The 22,536-nt window shown below is 49.3% G+C and overlaps 2 protein-coding genes and 1 long non-coding RNA gene across 5 annotated transcripts in view; 2 read left to right on the top strand and 1 right to left on the bottom strand.

Annotated features, from left to right (window-relative positions):
- The window catches only part of INO80 (INO80 complex subunit), a 60,612-nt gene extending 58,035 nt beyond the window's left edge, over positions 1-2,577 (top strand). Inside the window, exon 36 of the mRNA NM_001199657.2 lies at positions 523-2,577. Within this exon, the coding sequence (NP_001186586.2) occupies positions 523-740 (218 nt within the window). The 3' untranslated portion in view covers positions 741-2,577. The remainder of the gene's footprint in view (positions 1-522) is intronic.
- An 8,527-nt stretch (positions 2,578-11,104) lies between these two features.
- CHAC1 (ChaC glutathione specific gamma-glutamylcyclotransferase 1) lies at positions 11,105-13,160 on the bottom strand. Its single transcript, NM_001199656.2, has 3 exons — positions 12,902-13,160; positions 12,777-12,812; positions 11,105-12,692 (listed from the first exon to the last, which is right to left on the bottom strand). The coding sequence occupies exons 1-3, from the start codon at positions 13,142-13,144 to the stop codon at positions 12,207-12,209; spliced, it is 765 nt and encodes a 254-aa protein (NP_001186585.2). The 5' UTR covers positions 13,145-13,160; the 3' UTR covers positions 11,105-12,206.
- Positions 13,161-13,262: 102 nt separating this feature from the next.
- Positions 13,263-15,522, top strand: LOC107053444. Of its 3 annotated transcripts, none has more exons than XR_006939529.1 (3): positions 13,263-13,358; positions 13,769-14,630; positions 15,122-15,522. It is a non-coding gene; the product is annotated as an uncharacterized LOC107053444 (long non-coding RNA). The 3 variants fall into 3 exon arrangements; XR_001466689.4 differs by lacking the exon at positions 13,263-13,358 and having other exon boundaries at positions 13,396-14,028; positions 14,445-14,630; XR_001466688.4 differs by lacking the exon at positions 13,263-13,358 and having other exon boundaries at positions 13,396-14,630.
- Positions 15,523-22,536: the final 7,014 nt, after the last annotated feature.

Genomic DNA, 22,536 nt, shown 5'->3' with positions numbered 1-22,536 from the left:
TTGCTGGTACTGCTTGTACAGTGTATTCTGAGATGCAGGCAGGGTGCAGTGTAATGCTGACAGTGAGAGGACAGCCATTGTCACCACAGAGGACTTTGAAAGGCTGGTCCTGCAGAAGTTTCATCTGCCATTTGAATTATCTCGTATCAAATACTTGTCTTTCATTTTTCATTTTGACTCCCAGACAAATGAGATAGTGTTTATCCCATGGGTTTGTCTGTAATTTTTCTGTATTGCTGTCATGTTCAGTTTACAGCATTAGGTTCCAAAATGTTCTAAGTGGGTTGTGGTGGAGCTTCAGCATTTACATTAGGTAACCAAATTGACCCTGGGTATAAATACAAGATTTGTATGTTAAGGCCATTTCTCTTCTTCAAAATCTCAAAAATCATGAATGTATTGTACTCTCAGGACTAAGTGTTAGCGTATTGTTGCCATCTAAGTTTTTTTGTTGTTGTTGCTGAAGCGCTACGGTTGGTATGATGTGCTCACATGGAATTTGATTCTCTTTTCTGTTGCTAGGCATGTCTTCAAGTAGCCCTCTACAAACAGCAATTATTCGGCCTTCTGGACTGGCAGATTTTGGACCTTCAAGCGCCTCTTCTCCTTTGAGTTCGCCTTTGAGCAAAGGAAACAGTGTTTGTGGCACCCCCAAAAGCTTAAACCTGACCAGCAGTCTCGTATCAGAAACTGCCATTCGGAAGCAAAGCAAAGGTGCCCACACCTCAGGTGGTCGGTAGTAATTTTAACCCCCAAAGCTTGTCTAAACTGTGTTGGCTATTGGAGAAGACCACCCTGCAAGCTGAAGGCATGCAAATGAATGCCTTGTTGCTGTCATGCACCTGTGTGAAAAGAAAATCGAAGCACAATAGGAAAGGGTGGTTTATGTGAGCACTTTGATTACGTGTATCCCAAAAAAATTATCTTTGCAGACACTGCGAGAAGGATGGAAAGGGGGGTCTGGAGTGTCTGAGAGTGTCAGATGTTGTTTTACGATGTGTATCTGACAAAGATTCCTGAGGAAAGCATCCAGGTACTCCATGCAATATCCCGAAGCTGTGTGTACTTGAAGTCACACCAGTGTATTTTCTCTCTTGTAGCTTGAGGTGGAACTCAGCTTTAGTTTTATTCAGTGAAATTGGTATCTGAATGCCAGAGTATTCTGTACTGGGAGCTGGTTGGTGTACATGCAGGGGGTAACTAGGGGCTAAGCTGAGGACACGGTGTGATCAAAAAAATCTTGCGTTCTTCTAGTGTGGACCTCTGGTTGTTTCTGTTTGTTTATTTTTTGTTTTCTTGAAGGTTTGAAATGCAAAGGAAGGTATCTCAGGGGGTTTCTGGGGGAGTGGACTCTTGTCAGCACCATTTGTCAAGAATAGAGTAAGAGCTACAGAGAGCTCTGACAGGTCTAGTGAGAGCAGCAGCACTGCCTCTGCTTTGTACAGTGGAAGAAGCCACAAGCCAGCCAGTGGTTTGGTTTGTGTTTCAAAGTTCTTAGCAGTGTGAACATTCACTGTACTTAGAATTATTTTTCTCATTTTTGAGGTGTGCTGAGCTCTTAAAGGCTCAGGAACGCAATCAGACTCTACTTGTTCAGATCTCAAGTAAAGGGAAAGCTGCAGTGCTGAGGAAGAGTTTGCTGCTGTTCCTCTCACTGTGCCATAGCAGAGCGTGGTTCTGCAGCTAGCAGCTCTGTGAGCGGAGCGGTGAAAAACAGCACTGAGAAAGAGAACTGTGCCATTCCCCTTTCTAGCCAAACTCTGGGGAGAAAATTTGTCTCGTATCCCAGCCATCCATTGATTGTTCTTCCAGTGTGTTTTCCCTTCATCTCTGTGGTCATCAGACGTACTAGCTTGGTTGAGTTCCCTGCCACGTGCGGGTACTCGTAGCCATCTCCCATAGGCTGACAGAAAGCAGGGCTGCCAGTGCCCGTCTGTGTTCTCATTCTCCTATTGCTCCTTCTCCTTCCTCGATGCACAAACCCCTCTGTAGGCCCTTGCTTTGCTGTAAGCGTTGTCTGCATTGCACTGAGATGTAGGTGTGGGGCAGTTCTTCTGTCTGACACATTGAATTAAAAGGCTGTTCTGCCGGGGCGCTTTCAATCTGTCAAGAGAGAAGCAAGTTATGAGTTGCAGGTCTGGGCTGTGACAGCAGAAGATGACTTTTTATTATTATTATTATTATTATTATTATTTTCTTTTTCCAACCCCAAATCCTTTGCCTGGCGTCCTACAGTGTGGAGCAAGTGCTTCCTGTTGGCTCTGCCTCTAATTTGCACACCTGAAAATAGCAGAACTGAGCTTAGTTAGATTGATTTTTAAACAGATTTGCAGGGGATAATTGAGGGAGAGATTGTGTTTAATTAACTCATCGAAGATTTCTCCCTTCCCCTTGTATTCACATGTATATATGATAGTTAGAGGGAATCAGACAAATGCCAAGCCTTTTTTTCTCTTTGAATGTGCTGTCTATTTTTATAACTGAACTTGTACATATGTATAAAGAGAGACACACCTTTCTTTTACTAACTGGAGAAGAAAATCTTAAATAAAATGGAGTGAGATAATTTTATGTAAATCAGCGTCTTTGTGGTTTTTATGCTTAAAACTAAATGAATGAGAGGGTTAGGGAAGAGGGCATGGAGGGTGCACATCTGCAAGTGCACCTGGGGACATGCTGCTCAGTGTAATGCTCTGGTGTGTTTACATTCCTCCCTGTAACCTTTTTCAGTTACAACGTTATCCCATGTCTGTATACACTGATTATCTGGTGAGCTGCTTCAGAGCAGGTGTGCAGCAGGTCACAAGAAAACAGAAGCAGCTGTAATTGCATATTGATATCTGACTTACGATGGGTGAATTAAACACGGCTGATTGTTTTGGGACATCATTCTCTACAGATTTTTTCCTTTAAAAACAAAAGTCCTTCTTGTATTTTTTTTTTCAGTGAAAAGTGGAATGACTTGTGTTGCAACTTTGACTTTTGCACTGCAAGATGATGGTGTTAATTTGGTGTAATCCAAAGAGGAGAGAAAAATACATTTGTCGCTTGAAAAGATTGCGAAAAACACATACTGTTGTGTGTATGCTTTTGGAAGATCAAAGTATTGGTATTGGGAAAGCTGACAATAGCATATTAAAAACTCGTTTAATCTTCAGACAAAATACAGAATGGTATCACAAGTTTTAGCAAAAGTAGCAGCAGCCTGGCTGCTTGCAGGCCAGCAAATTCAGGGAGCCCAAACATAGCAGTAAAGGAACTGCTAGATCAGATCCAGTTCAAAATATGTGAAAAACTTAAACAGATGAATTCTTTGAGAGCTGGGATTGTGAGCTATTGACCAAGAAATTAGAAAGAATTCATGTTGAGGCTGTTCTTTTTTGTTGTTGTTTGGGGAGTTAAGTAGTGCTAGACAGACAATGACTGGGAAAATTTTTAAGGGCATAAGGGAAGTTATGTGGTCTACACAGGGGAAAAGAAGTGTTCCTAAAATGGATGTGCATATTGCAGTTTTGTTCTTCGAGGTTTCAGTCTGAGCATCTTTTCGCTCTGTGCGTTGTGCACTTGTTTTGTGGATTAAGGGCAAGGAATTTCCCCTTCCCGTGAGGGAGTGAGGTATTCGCTGCTGGCAGAAATGGAACATTGAATTAATGGAGTGTTATTGAAGTGGTGAAATGGTGAAATAGATGTCAGCGTGCTTTATGGGAAGTTGGGCATGCTGTGTGTTCCTCTTATTATTTCATTATAGCGTTGCTATCTTCACTCAGCAGTTACTACAAAACTGTTAAATACAGTTCCCTGAATATTACTCCAAGCCATTTTCTCTTTCCGTTGCCCCCCTTTAGTCAGCCACTGATGTCTTCTTACTTTGCAAAGAGTTAAACAGATTACTGGAGAAGAATTTTCATCTAGAACTGCTTCAGTTCTTACCTTCAGTGAACTAATATCACAGTGACCAGTGAAGTGACCAGTGACCAGTTTCCCACAGTGAAATTTAATATTATTTCTGTGCCTTTTCCCTTTTCTGTTGCACGCTTTTCCCACCACAGTGTCTCTGCTCTTTGCTGTCTCATGTTCTGTTTGTGGAATGCCTTCTGTCTGCCTAGGGCGATGGTTTTGCTTTATTGCCATTTTCCTGAAGTATTTCCTTTAGCAGCATTTCTCAGGGGGAAGGCACATCAAACTCAGTGGGAAAAGCTCTGCCAGAGGAGTAGGAATCTTGCTTTGATTGTAGCACAGCTGAGTTGTGGCTGGGAGGAGGAAGAGCCCAACTGATAGAATCTTTTGGGGCAGGATGTGGATCTAGCACTGTGGGAAATGCTGCCCTATGACCACAGGCTGTACGTCCTGTTGTCCTGATGTCCTCCTGTCTGCAGGGTGAGCCACTCTGCTTCTGAGGCCAGGTGTGTTTACAGGCTCTTCCTCCTCTTGCTTCTGCCTCTTTTCTTTTGATTGACTGTTCAGTCTGAAACACATGCTGCAACTCTGAAGGAGCCTTACAGGCATGTCTTGTTCTCACCTTCCTGCTCAGCAAGAGGTGATTGTGCACTCCATGCTGTCCTCTGGGAACTTCTGCACAAGTAGCTGGGACGCACTTGAAAGCTGTCTGTCTAAAGAGGTGCTACTTGGATGTTAAGTGTAACTGAGACAAATATGCTGAAATAAAGCCTCACATGCCCCTAGGCATAAGCACTCTCTGAATTGTGAAGGGTTTATTTTTCATTTGCAGCATGCACCAGTTTTGTAGTGGTGAGTGAGAAGGGAAGGGGCAATTCATCGTTTCTTTTAGGAGCGCCATTGTTAGGGTGATACAGATGGCCTGAGTTCAGATACAGCCAGCAGGTCTGCAGTGTAAACAGCTGTCTTTCTTGTAGCGTTCAGATTACCATTCTGAAAAGCCTACCTCAAATGCCTTACAGAATGGAGAAATGCGTGGTAAGATGAGTTGGGTTGGGTTGAGTTGGGTTTCTTCCAACTTTGTTTATCCTTTTAGCTCCCACCTCTTCCCTCAGGAAGGTGAATTGACCACAAAGTTAATGGCTCTTCCATGTGTTTTGTACCAAACTATTCACACAGTGCTCTTCCAGTGGCATATGAAGGTATTCATCTGCATCTCAGGCATGAGGAAGTGTTTCATTGCTCAGGTATGAAACGACAGCTCCTTCCTTCCTTAACTGGTGAGCATCACTGATAGAATGAGGTAGGGGAGGAAGAGATTGAAACCACTTCCATGTCTTCTTGAGTTTTCCTAGGGGCTGTTTCTTCCTTCTTCCACAGCGTCATTGTGAAACCCTCCCCTCTGTACTGCAGCACACGAGCAGCGAGGTGTGATGTGGAACAGGGTCCCTTGTCATAACTATGACTTCTGTCGAGCACATGTTTTTCCCTCCTTGCTCCTTAGCATTACCTAACTGTTCTCAAGACCAATGGGCTGTCTTTGGGGTTTCTGGCCACAGGAGAACATTAATTTTCAAACAGATGACCCTCAGCCTTACATCACAAGGTGGTGGGAATGGGAAGAAAAAAAAAAAAGCTAAGCACACACAGTGTGCAAGCATTGTTACACTGAATAAACCTCCACTGACATTAACAACAAACAAACAAACCCAAAAGAGCCTGTGATTGCTGCTCTGAGAAGAGCCTGTTTGGGAATTTCCTGCTGTTTTGGACTGTCGCAGAACTGATGTAGACTTTCCTCTAGGAAGGAGTAAATCCCAGGCAGCAGCCCGCTCTGCAAGGTGACATGTCTGTTGTTCAGGTTTGGTTGGTTTGGTTTTTTTAACTGTTTTCTCTCCTGTAGAATTCAAACACAAATGCTTTGTGTTCTTGTGCGTTGGCTCATAAAGGTCTGACTTCATTGAAGAGGTCACCTTTGGTAGTCCTTACGTCATTCTCTTTGTTGTTCATAGTTTGGAAGAAGTCACTGTGTCTGCTCTTAGTCATGATTTTGATGTGATATATGTATGGGTTAACGTGGAAAAAATAGCTGCTAATTGTTCAGTAATTTGTCACGCAGCTCAATTCCTATTAAGTACACTGAAAACTTAGCGACGTGAAGCTGAATCCGTGAAGTGCAATAGGTTTCTAAACAGTGGTGATTTGGGACTGGAAGCCACGATGGGCTGTTACAACCCCAAGTGATTGGTGTGTTTTGAAACACACCATCGGGAGCTTTGCTGAAGGAGATTGGCTTCTCTGGCTTTGATAATTTGCTGTTGCCATACGCAATCAGAGGTATGTATTGTGTAATGAGTGTAATTTGGTTACGGTGCGGTTTGCTGTCCTCAGCTATGCATCTTTGTGTCTGTCTGAAATCGAGTTATTTGATGCTAAGAGCGAGCATTGGGTCAGTAGAGTATTTGCAGACAGATTAGAGAGCCCAGCTCTCCCTTGCAGCGATATAATTGATAGCAAATGAGAGGAGTAATGTTGTTTAAATTCTTAATTTAAAACAGAGCCTATGTCTGAGATGTTACAGAAATAAACACGGGAGAGGTTTGGAACTGCTGGCAGCTGTGAGCTGAAAAGCGTGGGGGGGCTGCAGCGAATCTGGGTGATGTGTCCTGAATAAACACACACACATGCACATCGCTCAATATACACCTAAGTGTTTCTCTGCCAAGGTTTTAGACGGCAAATAAATATTATGCAAACTTTGGTAGGTGAAGTTTTAAAGAACAGTGAATTACTGAATTTGCAAAGCCTTGGATTCTAACTGGACAAATGGGAGAAAAAGGAATGGGGCTGCTGCCTGTGTGCGAGCTTCCTTCCATCAAGTGAAACAAGGCAAGGATCCTCTGGAAGAAAAATAGTAGATTTGTGCTCTAAATGAGGCCAGACCCACAGTTACTTCCCAGTGCAGAACTCACAGGTCCTCGAATTATAGGATGTACTTCCAGGAATAGATATGATATATATGTAGCCTAGAAATGCCAGCGCTGCCAAAATGGAGTGTGCTATGTGGCACCAGGAGATGGGATTTCATCTGGCTCCTGTCTGGGGGTCCGGTAGGAAGGGAGGATAGAAGGTGTCTGTCTGGGGCTGGCATTGCTGCTCCTGTCCCTGTCTGCCTGATGGCAAAGAATGCCTCAGACAAGAGCATGCTCTTGTAAAGCAGACTGAAAGAATGAACGTGTAGATATGATTTCCAAACCTGCCAGCTGTTTGAAAATGTACTTTGGGGTCTGTTGTGTTGCTTGTTTTCTTGTTTGTTTTTTTGTTCTTTGTTTTTAAAGGAAACAAGTACCTCATTGGAAAACTAAAGCAGATTCCAGCCCTGGATGCCCATGGGAGCATCCTGAGGACAAAGCCATCAATCCCACTTGTCTGTAACAGTATCTGCCACGTGTCGGCCATGGTGCTGGCAGGTCACTTCCAGCCAGGCTCTGCTGAAATGTGAGCAGGGCAATGGCATTGCATGGGGGATTTGGAAACTCTGGTGTCCCATCTAGACACAGAGAGAACAAAAGGCTGCTCTTTTGGTTTGTTTTCCAAATGTTCTCAAGTGGCATGTGTACTTTGTTGCGGTTGCCCCCGAGGCTGTTTGCAGTGGGGCTGTAATTGCTGTAAGCGGGCTGGATAGGAGTCTGTGAGGCTGTTCCAGCATCTGTGCAATCGATGTCAGTCTGTCTGCAGCTTCAGCTCATGGTGGAGAAGCAGAGCAGGCAGCTGAGGCTGTACCCTGGTAAGTCCTAGTGCCTGTGCTAGCCCTGCCTGCTCTGGAGCCTCCTGCACACGGAGGTGTTCGGGACAGGGCCTGCGGTGCAGGCTGTGCAGGACACGTGGTGTGTCCGATGTGCTGAGAATATCCATGGGTGCTCTGCGCTGCCCCAACTCCGGCAGCGTAGGCCTGCGTGTCCCCAGCACGTGCCCTGACGTGTTAGTCATGTTTCTGAAGGACAGCGAGTGAAACCTCCTCTGTACTAAAGTCATCCTCTGAGTTCTCTTCCTGTGGGTGAAGCGGTAGCAGATTTCTGGGTGCTGCAGTATCTGTGTGTGGGCAAAGCAGTGTGCAGAGGCTGCTCCTGCTGCGTGAATGCTGCAGTAGAACCCCCCGGCAGCCTTTCAGGTGCCAGTGGCCTCCAGGTGTCTCTTCAGCCCTCAGCGTGGGGCCAGGCCAATCGCTGGCAGTTTCCATTGAGGTTCCACAGAAATGTGTCCCGTTAAAAGTGAGGTGAAGGAGGCAGAAAGCGGCCTAAACAGGAGGGCTTGAGAGCAGCCTTTGTTTCTGTCCCCGGCGCAGCTCAGCGTGGTCTGGAACAGCGTGGCGTCCCCAGCCAGGAAAACAGCCCCTCTGTTCTGAACTTCCCTGACCTTCCACGTAATTTCAGTCTCATTCTCTGGAGTTCAAGGTACTGGCTGTGCTTCAGGAATTCAGGAGTATAAACACTCATCAGCTTGGCTGGCACTGCTGGGAGATTAAAAGGGAGCTGGGAAGGAATAATGCACATCCAAAACCAAACAAAAAGTGCGTGGGGTTTGTAAACACAGCCTGTAGAGCTTTCGCAGGGCTGTCCCGAGCGCCCCTGCCCTCCGCCCTCCTCTCCTAATGCAGTTTCAATAAACTTCAATACGGCGCACAAATTAGGGAGGCTGTCACTTAAGCCAAGGCACCTCAGCAGGAGGAAGTTCCAAGCCTGCCAAGCGGCCACTGCTTTTGCTGCAAGCATGGTTTTTCCTCAGCCTGACTGAGTCCATTCCTTGTCCCCTCTGTTTCCCTGGAGCCGGTGCCATGTCACGGCCACCCTTATGCTGGGGCCGCACTTGTGCCTGCCTGTCCTCCAGCTCTGAGCAGCCCTTTGGATCCCGTGCTGCTGAAGCCTTTACCTCCTGAAATGTGATGGTACCAAAGCAGGAAGTCTGACTTGAGGGAATCTTCCATCCGGGCTCTCTCACTGAGCTGGATGCAATACAAACCAATTTCAGGCTCTGGGAAGAACTTTTCAGGCACAGACCGACCGACAGCCTTGGGCTGTGGGCAGCGCTACCTCTCAGGCACTGAGCAATGAGGAATGTGTTACACTGGGAAGCTTCACGGTGCACGGGTGAGCGCACCCGTGTGTTGCGTGCTGGGCCATTGAGGCTGGTTCATGCAAAATCCATCTCAACCAGCTGGCAGCCCCTCCATCCCCCTGCCTCACCATTACTGGGCCAGATCGTGTCTCTGGACAAACGCATCCAGGCTGTGGCATGCGTGAGGCTCCGCTCAGCCGCTGCTGCAGATGGGAGTGCTGGACAGAGCGCGCTGCAGCGTCTGTAAACAACCACGCGGGCCGCTCCTCCTCACCACGCTGAGGCCGGGACTGACCCACGCTGAGGCCGGGAGCCCCGGTAAGCGCCCTTTGTTTCGGTCTTTTACTGCTCCCCTGCCTGCGAAGCGTCTGTAGGTAATTAAGCGCACGTTTCAGCTCGCCTCCCGAGCGGCGAGCAGGCACATATGGAGCAACACGTGCCACGCGCAGCCCGCCTCACCCCCCGCAGCAGCAGCTGCTGCAGTCGGCGCGTGCCACCTCCTGCAGCTCGCGTGCTGCCTGCAGGCCCACAGCCCGGCACACGCCGAGGGCACGTGCGGCTGCCCCCCTCCCCACGGCTCCCTGGTGCTCCCCGGGGAGGTGCTGGCCCCGCTTTGTGGGTGTCCAGACGTACATTGTCCTCAAGGAGGCTCAGCCGAGGCGTTGCTGTCTGCACCCAGTGAGGAGTGGCGCTCATTCCCTGCCCCTCCTGGCTTGGGCGTTCTGGGGTTCCCTCCTCACCAGAGAGAGATAGCCTCACTGACCTTCTGGTCCTGCACGGAGCTCTGGTGAGATTGCAGCTTGGTGATGCTCTACGTGAACCACAGTAACTGCCTTTGTAATGAAGGTGGGTCATGTGAAGTGTGCTGGTTTTAGACGTGGGAAGTATGCGGTGGTGCTTGCAAACACGTTTCTGTTACAACTGGGAAAGCGGCTGCGCCGCAAATGCTTTGTTTCTCAAGATGAAAGTGCACTTCTCTGTGAATAAGAGGTTTTGTAACTTGACTGTTCCAGCTGGTGGCTCACGGGAGGCCAGAGACACTGACAGCTGGGCAAGGAGTGAGATCTGACTGACTGCCCCAGAGAGGACCACAGCAATTAAGTGCCAGGAAACCACAGCTGGAGGTGGGTGAGATGGGGCTCTGTTGGGGCTTTCCGCAGAGGAGCAGCTGAACACCAAATTGCACATCAGCTGCGGTACTGCTTTCTTTCGCAGGGCATTTTCCACATGTAAGCATCTCCAGAAAGGCACTGTGGGTTACTCCAAAGCTGTCTTGTGGTCCTCTATAGGGAAGTGGTGCTGCTCACAGTGGTGTCAGCAGCAGCTCATCCGGCAGCCATGCTGCTGGCGGCAGCCGAGTGCCCTCACTGCCTGCAGCGGCACCTGGGGAAGATGCAGCTGCTCAGCTGAAGTGAGAGCCTCCACAGAACCGGGAAAGCAGAGTTTTCTCTAGACTATTACCTGCCTTTAATTAGTGCTAAATTAAGCTGTTTCAATTAGTTTTCACTCTGTAACTCCCGCCTAGAGACAGGTAATGCAGGTATGCACTGTTATCTCAGCACGGTGGCAGCTGGTAATAAGAGGGATCGGGCAGCAGGGCAGCTGTCCGGTGCCCCCGCACACACAGCAGCTGTCTGTGCAAGGCAGAAGAGGATGTTTCTCCTTCACTGCAGTCAGCAGAGCCCGCCGCACGTGGCAGCTTCCTAGCACTGTGCTATTGCTTCATGGAAGCAACCAGAGTAAGGTCAGCTCAGGTAAAAAGCCCTTGGCATGCCCAGAGAGCTGCATTTCCTCACCCGCCCTGTGCAGGCAGCAGGGCTGGCTTACAGCTGGTGTCAACACAGTGCTCCAGCATGGGCTGAACCCGCTCCTCTTCAAGTGAAATATGGAATTGAGTGTCTTCTAGGAAACCTGGCTGAGGGAAGCTGCTTAGTGGCGAGACTTTCTTCTCTGTAAAGCCTTAGGAACTAGAGTAGGAGCACCAGCACAGTTTAGAAAGCAGAAAACAGACAAAAAAAGAAGTCAAACATATTAAAAATAAGAATCAGTTTGAAGTCAGTAACTTTAAAAAAAAAAAAAAAGTAGAGAGGAGTGACTTTGTCAGCTTGTTTTATTACTGGGCACAGCACAGCACCAGTTCATACACATACAAGCCACAGTAATGGAAACATTCCCTATTTTTTATTTTTATTTTTTTAAAAAAGAGCAATGTTTGGGAGGAGTCAGGTGTGCTACAGGTCAGCTCTTTTGCTAATTGCAGTAGCAGCAGTTTCCTTTCCAAGTAGTATAGGTTTTCATGCTGTTAATATGTGAAGCTGAGAAGCCTGGGCTTGCAGCAGTACCTCTGCTTCTCCTGACAAAGCAGGATCCAGGATTGCATTATTTTCAGCGATGGTCCTTTGCAGTTAAGTACAAATGTGCCAAGCACCAGAGGGCAATCCAGGACAGGGCTGGTTAAAGTGCTGCATCAGGCAGCTTTCACACAGCTTCTAGACAGGACTGTTTCTTACAGCATCGGCTGAGCCTGCAGCAGCACAAGGTCAGTGAAGCCTGGAGCGAAGCTGCTGTCACTGACATAGGCTCAGTGCCTCAGGAAACTGAGCTAAAGCAAGAAGGCACCAATGCAAAGGTGAGCATGGGCTGCATCCCACAGTGGCGCATAAGCAGCCTGACACCTCTCCCAAGGAGACACACAACACATAATAAATACGACGTAACAGTTTAGAAAAGTAAGTGCATTAGTGTGATCCTCAGCAACACCAGGAAGTAGGACCCGCAGAGGCACATTCACTTTGTATTGCACCGGAGGTGGGGCAGGGGAGGGAATAAAAGGTCGTTTGGCAGAGCCTGCCCAAGCTCTACTGCCATGCAACGGCTTTGGCCAGCCTGAGGTAGAACGTGAATATACTGCTAAAACCCAGTCAAGTCCTGCTCAACCAGTCTTTGAGGTTTAAAAACGTAAAGAATAAGAGAAGTGCACAGATGAGCCTCTTTCCCCTCCTGAGGAAGCGCACGCCAGGTCTCATCCCAAAAATGAAGCCTTAGGGCACAGCTTTAGCTGGATCCCCGCTTCCCACCTGGAAAGCAGCAGTGGCTGCAGGTAGGGCTGTAACAGGAACCGTGCAGCCCCTTTGCCTCCTCCCTCCCTTTTCCTTTCATCCGCTCAGCCCCGTATGCTTCTGTCAGTTCGGAGTTCAGGCTGTCCCCACCGTTTCGTCCCTCCTGCTGGAGCCCTGCAAGAAGTTGTCCCTTTCGGCCTTCTGCGGGACGCCGGGCGCTTCCTCCAGGGCTTTCTCTGAGTGGCACAGGCAGGGCAGGAGGGCGATGAGGGCCTCTTCGATGGAGAACAGGTGCTTGTCCTCCACCTGCGGGCAGAAGTAGCGCATGAAGTCCACCAGCCGCAGGAGGTACTCCACGTTGTGGCCCGCACAGCCCCTCGAGACGATGATCTGCGCCGCGATGTCTTCTTCGGAGGCCGGGCCGAGGTAGGAGGGGTTCTGCGGCGTGGCGATGTAGACGAGAGCCTGGATGGGCTCCCCCGCCTCCTTCTCCTGCGGGTGGAAGCTGACCAGCTTGGTGTCGTAGCCTCCCAGCACGGCTTCGCGCACGTTCAGGTACTGCAGCGAGGCGGCGACCTGCTGCTCCCCGCACACCTCGTAGGCGACGCCCCACGTGCACGCCTGCAACGAGAGGACGCTCGGTCACACCCCGCGGACGTCGCGCCCGCCCGCGGCCCCCAGCGCGGCACCGGCCGCCCTACTCACCCCGCGGTCCTCCAGCAGCGTCACCACCCGGCCGGGCTGCGGGGAGAGAGCAAGGAGACGGCGTTACAGCCCGCTGCCGACCGCCCGGCCGTCCCGCAGCGCCCCGCGTCCCGCCCCCCGCTTACCGCTCGCTCGCTGCCGCGGTGGAAGGTGTCCCCCTGCCAGAAGCGCCGGCTGTAGCCGCGGATGAAGCCCACCTTCCGCGACGTGAACTCGAAGCCCGGCCTCCACACCAGCGAGCCGTACCCGAAGATCCACAGCCGCGGCTCGAGCTCCGCGGCCGGGTCCGAGGAAGAGGGTGCCGCGGGCGGCTCCGGCCCCTCGGGCCGGGCCGGGTACTCCTGGGTGCTCTGCGCGTCCCGTTTCATTGCGCCGGGCGCCGTTGGGGATGCACGCGTCGCCGCGGCCCTTTAAAGGTCTCAGCGGCGTCGCCCCGCCCGGCCGGGCCGGCCCATTGCGGGTGATGCAACGAGGGCGGGCTGTTTCGCCGCTCCGCGCCGCGCATGGGGCAAAGCGGGGCGCGGGTTGCGTCAGGCGGGGCCGTTACCCGCAGCTCTCAACCTGCTGGCGGCGGGGCCGGCTGTGCGTGAGCGGGCGGGGCGGGGCGGGGCGGGGCGGTGGGCACCGAGCGGGTGTAGCGATGGAGCTGAGAAGCGCGCGGGTCAAACGGGAGTAGTAAGGCGAACCCAAAGGCACGGGGATGGGGCAGGACCGAGCGGTGCGGTGCGTTCCCCAGACCGGAGCGTGGGCTCCCGGGCCGTGCCGCGTCGTGCAGCCCGCGAGCTTTCTGTGCGTGAGCGCTGCGCTCGGGCCGCCGTTCGGGCGGGCACGTGTTACGAAGTTGTTCGTTTCGGTGGCTGAGGAAATGCAGAACCGCTCCTCGTTGCTGCGCTCCTGCGCTCATCACCCCACGCAGCCCGTCCGCGCTCTTTGCTTCGGTTTCCTGTTGGCCCCCCTCCAGCGGGCCCCCACCTCTCTGTCCCACGTAACAGGGCGTTCCAGCTACAGTACACACGGCGCAGGCTGCTCCCTGGACCTTGGCACCCGCGCTGGGGGTGACGCAGAGGTGCAGCCGTCGCATCTGCCCTACCGTGCCTTGCGCAGAGCGTGCCCTGCTCCCCAGCCCTGGTGTGCCCCGCTCGGTGCTTAGGGTGACCCGTCGCAAGGTCAGCCCTTACGGAGTGACGGACAAATCAGCGTCTGAGAGATAAAACGAGGAAGCTTTTGCTAGGTTCTGTTCTTAGAGAAAGCGGTAAGAACAAATCTAGCTTCTTTTTCCAGCTTTCCCCAGGATGTGAATGTTACCTATCTGAGAAATGGGCTGTGTTAGGCATCAGTCTCACAGCTGAAGCAACCGCTCCTTCATCTGCTAGCATAAGCTAAGGAGTAATGCATAAAGACATCAAACGTGCTGCTGGGCAGCGGCTGCATGCTTGCCCAGTAAAGGAGAGAAGTAGCTCCTTTCCATTTCCATGATCTGCAGTCAGGAACCTAAAGCAAGACCCGCAGGGGCCTGATTCACATCCCACACCAGCTGAACACTGCAGGTCTCCGCTCCCTTCAGTGCCGTTACACCCAGAGCAATTAGCTGTGAGGTTAGAAACTCATTTTGAAGTCAAGTGTCTGATTTTCTTGTGTTAAGGTGTCGGAATATTGGTCTATCATTAGGAGCACAGCCTGGGGAAAGACTGCTTTTGAAGTTATGACGTGTGCAGCGAGACCTGAGGAATGGCCGTGGTTTCAAGCTTTCGTTAATCTGTTTCTCATTGCTGCCTATGCCTTCATTTTACTTTGGTGAAAACAAAGGTTGTGAGGATCGGCGGAGGCGAAGGGGCTGAGCAGCACACATGGGAGGTAAGGAGAGCAGTGGGTACTGAGGGAAGGGTTCTGTGTCAGTGCTGTTGGAGCCTGTGTTTATAAGGCAAGGAGGACAGCCTCCAAACTAAGGCACTGTAACGCTCAGGTAGGTGTGAGGGAGGAGGAGCAGGATGTAGCTTCAGGAGTGAAGTAGAAGGTGGTGGAAAAAAAAAAAGCACGTAGGCATCAAACAGTTTGAAAGTGGCGAAGGGAATAAATGAACGGAAGATAGCGGCCAACTATTAAAAAATACGCCAATTTCTCCCTGCTGTTAAGCATTTTATTATTATTATTTTTGCTTACCGTCAGAAAGGGGGACAAAAGCCAACTGCAGCTTTACTTGTGACGTCCTGAAACTGGTTTTCCCAGGCTGCAGGACAATGAAGACCTGGTTTCTCTTTAGCAGTGCGTTCTGTACTTCCCCGGCGCGAGCATCCCCCTTGTCAGTGCCCGTGACTAATGCTGTGCCACGGCTGCCTGTTTTGCAGGATAGCAGTGAATCATCGCAGAGCCAGAGGAACCAACAGCGAGGCTGGTGTGACACATAGCAGTGGATTGAAACTGTCATTAGCTTCATCTTGCATGTCGGGCTCTCGTTATCGGGCTCAATAAGCTGAGGACACAGAGTGGGTTTTACCAAAGCTTGTTCTACTCAGCGGGCACTGCCTGGGGATGGGAAGACTGCTGTTCATTTTCAGATGCCACGTCTTCCACCATCAGCTCGGCACCGCTTCCCTCTATCTACAGTGAGCAAACAAAGAGATGCTAAAGAACACACCTGCCCCTTTTCCTTAAGGCTTCAGTGAAGATAACAGCGATTGTGAAGTTCAAGCAATGCCACAAAAATTTTCTAGTGATGTAAATCAATAAGCATTCCGCTGATATCTACGTTGCCACATCCACGCACATCACCGAGTCGCTTACTTCTGTTTGTTGAACCCAACTCTTATGGCATTTATGAATCTGCTATCAGATAGGAGCAAATAATGTATAAATACACACAGATGTCCGTGTTTCAAACACATGCAAATGAAAATGGCATTGTTAAAGCTTCCAGATAAGAGCCTGGGGATCAGGAATGTTTTATGGAAGAGTATGCGGTGCTTACTTGGACTTGTTTGCTGAATCTAAAGAGAAGGCCCTGTCATTACCATCTGCTTTAACTCTGGGGATAAATACAACCCTAAGCAAAGCGGATGAAGAAAAAAGAGCAAAGGATTTACCAGAAGTTTAAAGAGAAGAACCCTAACTCTAGTAGATACAGTGCTATAAGGGCTCCAGGCTGAAAAGCAAAAGCCTGTGTATCCAGGATGACCAGGAGTTTCTGTGCATACAGAGCACCTTTTCAGGTGAAAAGCAAAGCAATGAAACGTGACTCCACGTCCAGGCACCATGCATATCAACAGCAATAATAGGTTTAGTAGTTTGGAGGACCTTATGCAGGACAGAACAATAGGTTTAGTAGTTTGGAGGCTGTTACACAGGACAGAAGTTGAGCTGCTGCTGCTGATCCACTTCAGCGCTATGGCTGCTCCAGCTCTGACGGTGGGCAGCTGTGCTGGTAGTTTTTGCAGTGTGCCCAACTCACACCCCAGTGACTGCTGCATGCCCATGGATAGGAACGGGTTTTAAGTCACAACAGACCTGATGTGTATGTAAACTAGATCCATGTGGGGAAAAAAAAAAAAAAAAAAAAAGAAAGGAAAGAAAAAGGAAAAATAATCAATTGATCCAAAAGAGTTCTCACATGCCATCCGTTCCCATGGCCTGGTAGTTTACTGTCCCACGAAGAAAACCCCGCATTACCTTTTTGGCTTTTGAGTCTTGTACACAGATGGAAACTGCTGCAATATGGCCTTTGTCAGCTTCCCCTTCCATTCTCACTCGGAGCTTGGGGACAGTTTTGACGTACTGGCAGGAGCTGATCTCGATGGCTCTGGTCACTCTACCACTATAACAGAACCTTCCCCTGAGCCCACTGCATCCCAAGGCAGGAGCTCATCCAAGTGCCAGGCCGTGAGCCAGAAACTGGATTGACTCATAGTGGTGCACTGTAACTCGCTGTACTTGGCTCCCCGTGGCCTGGCCAGCTGCCCAGGCATGTACTGACACCTGGGAGGGTATTCTGAGGAACTGGATGGATGTGCACGGCAGCAGCTTTGCAGTGAGACTGCGACAAGAGGTGGCTCACACGGGTTGGGCTGAGAACCTCAGCCTCAGCTACAAGGGTCAGCACCTCATCCAGGCTGCTTCAGTGGCATGGTTTGGTTTCACTTTGGGCATAAAGAGAAGAAAAAATGGGCTTATGGCTAAAATGTTATTTTAACAAAGTAGATTTGAAGAAAACTGAAGGAACTTATGGAAGCAGATAGGCTGAAGGTTGAAAAATGGAAGACCCTCAGTCAAAGGCAGAAGGAGATCTGCAATTAGCAGCCTTAGCAGGGAAGGGCAAGTGTTTAGAGAAGTAACTGCTGAATTCAGAATGGGTGTAAGAACCATTAGGATGCTCATACGGGATGGAAAAGAGAAACCTCCCTTCGGCACTTTGCTGTGCTTTCAAATAAAAGAAGTACTGTACTTGAAGAAAAAGCAATGTTCTGAAGGCTCCCGAGCTTGTGTGAACGGAGGTGAAAGAACAGGCGCACCGAGTGTTTATAAGCAAGGAATGTAAATATATCCAAGTGGAGCAGGCACCACATGACTGGAAAACAGAACGGCGCTCGTATCTGAGGCATGAAAAGTACAGTGTGGTGTAGAAAACCAAAGGCCTGTTAGCCTGACCTTGTTAACACAACAGTTTCTAGTATGTGCTTTGCTAGGGAAAATAACTTGGGCTGTAAATATAATTGAAACGCACATTAGACTGAGCAAAACAGTTCGCTGCAGACTAACCTCACAGCTTTCTTTGATAAATGACTTTTGTAGACAGGAGAATGTACAGTAGATTCTGTTTATCTAGGCATCAGCAAAGTATTCTGCGGGGTGGTGCTTGGCAAGCTATTAGCTGCGACGTAGCCAGGAGCTGGTGAAGGGGAGATGGCTGAAGTGGGTGAAGATGAGCGAATCAGGGTGCATCAGCTGGGTACTGTTGTTTTGCGATGCAGCAGTGTGGTTTCAGGGCACATAAGGGCAACATCTGCCTGGTCAATGGGAGTTGAATTTTCAGTGGGTTATTGTGCAGCAGCATCAAGTGACGGCCTGCTTGCAGTTCCAAAGACGAACGAAAGCACAGCCAGAAGAGGGAAGAGCTGTTAGGTTGAAGGGGGTGATAAAGAGCCCTCCCTCCTGGAGGCTGCTGGATTGCTTAGTCTGGCCATATGTAAACAAGGGAATAGGACTGTTTTACATCACAGGGTTTACCCTGGTGTCCGGGGAGAAAGGGAGAGAAGGAAGCTGTTGTGTTCAAACTGAACTGGCACAAAAGTACACGAACATTACGTGGACAGGAAAGGCTTAGCCTGGAGATTAAAGAGAACATCCTGACCTGTAGAGAAGCAAGCTTTTGGTATCACATGCTCACTTCCCCAAATGGAGAACCAGCGACAGAAAAGGACCCGCTTTATCTTGATTTAACTGCAACAGAGGTCATGCAGTGCCATTATGTCTGTTACCTCTCTCTCCATCCAGTGCATCTGAAGAACAGAAAGTTTCCATTTGAGGAGCACCACAGGAAGAAGCCCAAGCAGAGCTTCAGCCAGTTGGAGCCCAGCTCCAGAATTGAAGAGGTGTCAGAAAAGCTTCATCAGTTAGCAGTCATGAAGCTGGGATCTGACTTGCTCACAGCTGTGTCTTCACAACAAGCACTGTATGCACTGTTTGTCTGAGGCCTCAATGTTTGGAATTCTTTTTCTACTACAGCCGAGACACTGCTAGCAAAAGGGTGACCACAAAGCCTCTGTCAGGCCCAAAGTGGGAGTCCTGAAGTGTCTGACTGATGCAATAACAAACAGCACAACAAGAACTTCCTCCCCACTATGGCTACCTACAGCAGGTACTGATATTCTTTATCAGGGGCAGGAAGGGACCCACCTACCACCCACTTGTCTGAATCCTTAACAAGGCAAGAAGGAGGCTGAGGTTGGTTGTTTTAGGGATGGGAGGATGTGTGTTTGCTCCTCTGCTCCAAGCAAGAAATAAGCCATTCAGCGCATCAGAAGAAAGAGAGGTAAGCAACTATGTTGATAGGAAGCTGCTCATTCACCAGGTTCTTTCTCTTTTGCTGTTTTTGTGGTGTGTGTGTCATGTTGCATTTCACAGTTTGAATGCTTGAGCCTTGCTGCGAGCAAGGGAGCTAACAGGCACGATGCTGAATGCAAAGGAAAACAGAATGTTTTTGTCATATAAGCAAACCTGAGTTGCATTTCCCTGAAGTTACTGAAAGGTCTGGTTGCTGTCTCCAAAGTGATCATCCTAACAGGTCCTGACGTTGCAGATCATAACAAACAGGCTTTTGTAGTCATAAATACTGGCAGATTTTGCTTCATATGTGGCTATGCTGGGAAATGTTTGGTGTTCTTTAAGACCACGTCTCTGTCTTGCATTCCTAGAGAGAAATCCTTTAGCAAACAGTTGAAAATCTTTGTCTCTGTGTTGTAGTACCTCTGGTATCTGTATCAAGAGCTGCTTTGGTACTGGAAAAATAAGTGTAGATGTGTTGCATGTGAGACAGTGCATTTGTTTTCCTGGTATTAATTGGAGATGTTCTGGCTTAACGATAACTCTATTTGTTTTGTTATTTTCTGCATTGTATCCACTTAGGCTCATCTGTACTAGAATAAAATGCAGTTTTCTTCTCCCCTTGGTCTGATCCTGTAGGTCTGCCACTTCCCTTGCTAAACCTCGCCATCGTTAGCCCAGCAGGCCCAAATATCCGTCCTTACTAATTACAGGTTTTGTTTTCTAAGAGGAAGAGCAGAACAGGCCAATGAACCCCACCTTGCTTAAAGCACAATGGTATTTATTTAGAACAAAATAGCATGGGAAAAAGAAAAAAAAAAAAAAAGAAAAAAAACCCACTTATTAAGCCAATAGATAACTTGCATGCCTGCTGAGCAATGCCTATCTTCCTTGTGGTGCACTGGCAAATTCAGTAAGAAAGTTCTGCCAGCTCCTTAATTCAGTGAGAGCATCTGTGTGTCAGTCTCTGTGTTGGGCTCCCAGAGACAAAGCTGTGTGCCAGGAGAGCAGGCACAGAGGGGAGGACTTGCATGCGTGCTCTCAGGCTCTATAGAGACGTTCTTATTCAGCCTGGAGTACAGGTGCACAAGTAGCATGTGTTAGCCAGCAGTCTGCCCAGCCCATCACGTCGGTGCTGTGGGCTAGTGGCTGGGACAGGCAAACCAGGGAGGCTGTGGAGCCACTGTCCTTGGAGATGTTCAATAAGCATGTAGATGTGGTACTTAGGGATACAGTCTAGAGGGCAATGTTGGTGGAAGGTGGGCAGTTGGACTAGGTGATCCTAGAGGTCTTTTCCAACCTTAATGATTTTATGACTCTGCATTTCCAGTAATAGGTACCATCCTCTTACTCTTGATCACGCTTAGGACCAAAATAGGAAAAGCATCTGCCTGGACAGGGCTGTTGTGTGTTGGCTCTGAGCTCACCCAGGGTGGTCCTGGTCATTTCTATGCTTTGTAACCTTGAGTTCTGGTGTAGCAACATTTCAAACCTTGGTGATGAGGCTTCCACTGTGGGAATATCACGACTCTCAAATACTTAGCAACTCTTATGGGTGATGAGGATAAATCATTTCAAAATTAAGTCTCTTTCTGTTTGATGTAGGAGATAGAAAGCTTCCAAACCCACTGAAGTGAGAGGTGAGGAAATGCAGCAGTAGTGCAATAGAGCAGGTAGGGTGTGTAGTGTCAGGTTGTGACTGTGGTGCTAACAGAAGGCAGGTGGGAAGAATGACAGTGGCCCAGCCTTGGGAACTGCCTGCCTGGCAAAGGCTGTGCTGGCTATGAAGATCATCGGGGTGAGTCAGAGCAAGAGTATAAAGAGGGCTGAATTCCTTGTGGCTGCTGTATGCAAGGGAATAATTTGGGGAACGTGATTGCAGGCACATACTGCAGCTGGGAGCCCTGGGCTACTGCATCTTGCTGCTCATGACTCATGCCACCATCCATGGGAGGGCTGCCTGGGACTACAGAGGTGCAGCAGCTGGGCTTACCCTGATCCTCAGCTTCTGCCCTGGCTCCCTCACCAACACCGCATCTGGAGGCAGCAACTCCTCCTCCTTTCCCCAGCCAAAAGCAATAAGTGACTGCCCAGAGGCTGTGTCCTTTGCATCCACTCCCTGAGTGTAATGGCACTCAGGTGTGTTTGGATGATGTTCTGGCAGTGCTGCTGTGCTGTGATCAAATGTCTAAACAAACAGGGTTCTTGTGGCACAGTACAGCCAGTCCATTCATCACTTACAGCTTCTCTGCTTCCAGCACAAATGTGGGGTGAGAAGGCTGCTGTCAGCCTGCAGGTCAAATGCCCAGTAAGGAGGAGTATCCCCAGCTTTGGTGAGGTGCAGAGATGTTCCAGGTGGGATTTCTTGCCATGTGTGGGAAGTGTTGACTATGCATTTCTGTGCTCCTTGGTGCTAACTGGGAGGCCACAGGAAAGTGACTCTCATGGCACTGTGTGCCCCTCTGTGCAGGGGACATGGCAGCTGGAGGGAAAGGTGCAGGGCCACAGGCTAGCAGTGAGACTGGCTGTGAAGTAATGTAGGCTGGCAGTGCCAGCTGTTGGCTGGTTAAGATCACTTGTGAAGGTGTTCGATCTCCACATAGGAGTTCCTCAGCCTCTATTAACCTGTGGGCACCAGGAAATAAAGCTCTGCTCTGTGGGGATATGTGTCATGCTTTGCTTGTGGTTTAGTTTCTGTGGCCAAATCCAGCATGCAGCACTGACAGAACAAGATGTTTACTTTTGCCACGTTCTCATGTTTGCTTGGGTAACCTCTCTGCACATGTAGCTGCAGTGACTGAATGTTTTCCTGCGCTCGCTGACCACGTCCTGATGTTGCATGTCTCTTGGCTGACTCTGGCCTGTCTGTATTCCCTACAAGACTGTTCTGTCTGCTTCATTTCTGCCATTGATCCTGACCTGGCTCCAACCTTTCCCAACTCTGCCATGACATAATTCCGTTGCGGACTTCTGTCTTGAATTTCTATCTTTGTTGTATCCCAGAGCCTGCTACACGCTGTGCTTTTTGGAACTGACCTGAGTACAAGCTAAACATAGCTGTGCTGAATTCAACAGCTTCACCTATTTATACCAAGTTTTCCTTGTGACTTCCCCCACTGCCACTCACCGCTGTCAGCAATCAGCAGCTCTTTGATGACTTGAGTTGCTGTGATCTTTTCCCAGTGCCAAATATCCTGTCTAGTTATTTATGTTTGCATACTGACAGTGGAAAAACCCACCAAATCAGAATGGAAGTGCAGTTGATTTGGCTGGAGTAAAGACAGTGCAAATCTACAGTCATATGAATGCCTCAGCTTGAAAATAAACGAGACTTCTTTGGGAAAGTAGAAAAGAGGAAGAATTGAGGTTGATGTGGCTTGCTTACTTTTTGCAAACAATCAACTTAAAATCATCCAGCCTGTATCCCAGTACCTCACCTGCAGCTCTTATTTGCTAGAGACACCCATCTGGTTGCAGCAGCACAGGGCGATGTGTGAGCTGGAGCAATCTGGATCCGAATTTTACCGGGGTACTTAGCTTGCTAATGGCCAGCGTGAGATCTGCCGTTGAGCTGTACAGTACGGACACTGGGGGATCTTGTTCTAGAGCTGTGTGTACTCTGGTCGCACAGCGCTGGAGGCCGGCTGCTGTGTCAGTGGAATATCAAAGTCATAACCCAAGTGACTGGTACATGATGTAATGATTAAACTGGAATGCTGTACACAAG

This window comes from Gallus gallus, chromosome 5 (genome assembly GCF_016699485.2).
Source record: "Gallus gallus isolate bGalGal1 chromosome 5, bGalGal1.mat.broiler.GRCg7b, whole genome shotgun sequence".
In the NCBI taxonomy this organism is placed as follows: domain Eukaryota; kingdom Metazoa; phylum Chordata; class Aves; order Galliformes; family Phasianidae; genus Gallus; species Gallus gallus.
This window is presented reverse-complemented; position numbering and strand designations above follow the sequence as displayed.

What these genes read in the sequence shown, in the direction of transcription:
- CHAC1 (NM_001199656.2), bottom strand. Translation starts at nt 13,144, where the DNA reads ATGAAACGGGACGCGCAGAGCACCCAGGAGTACCCGGCCCGGCCCGAG. An exon ending in ACCGCGGCAGCGAGCGAGCG is followed by an intron (nt 12,813 to 12,901) that starts GTAAGCGGGGGG and finishes CTCTCCCCGCAG; the next exon opens with CCCGGCCGGGTGGTGACGCT. An exon ending in CGCTGCTGGAGGACCGCGGG is followed by an intron (nt 12,693 to 12,776) that starts GTGAGTAGGGCG and finishes CTCTCGTTGCAG; the next exon opens with GCGTGCACGTGGGGCGTCGC.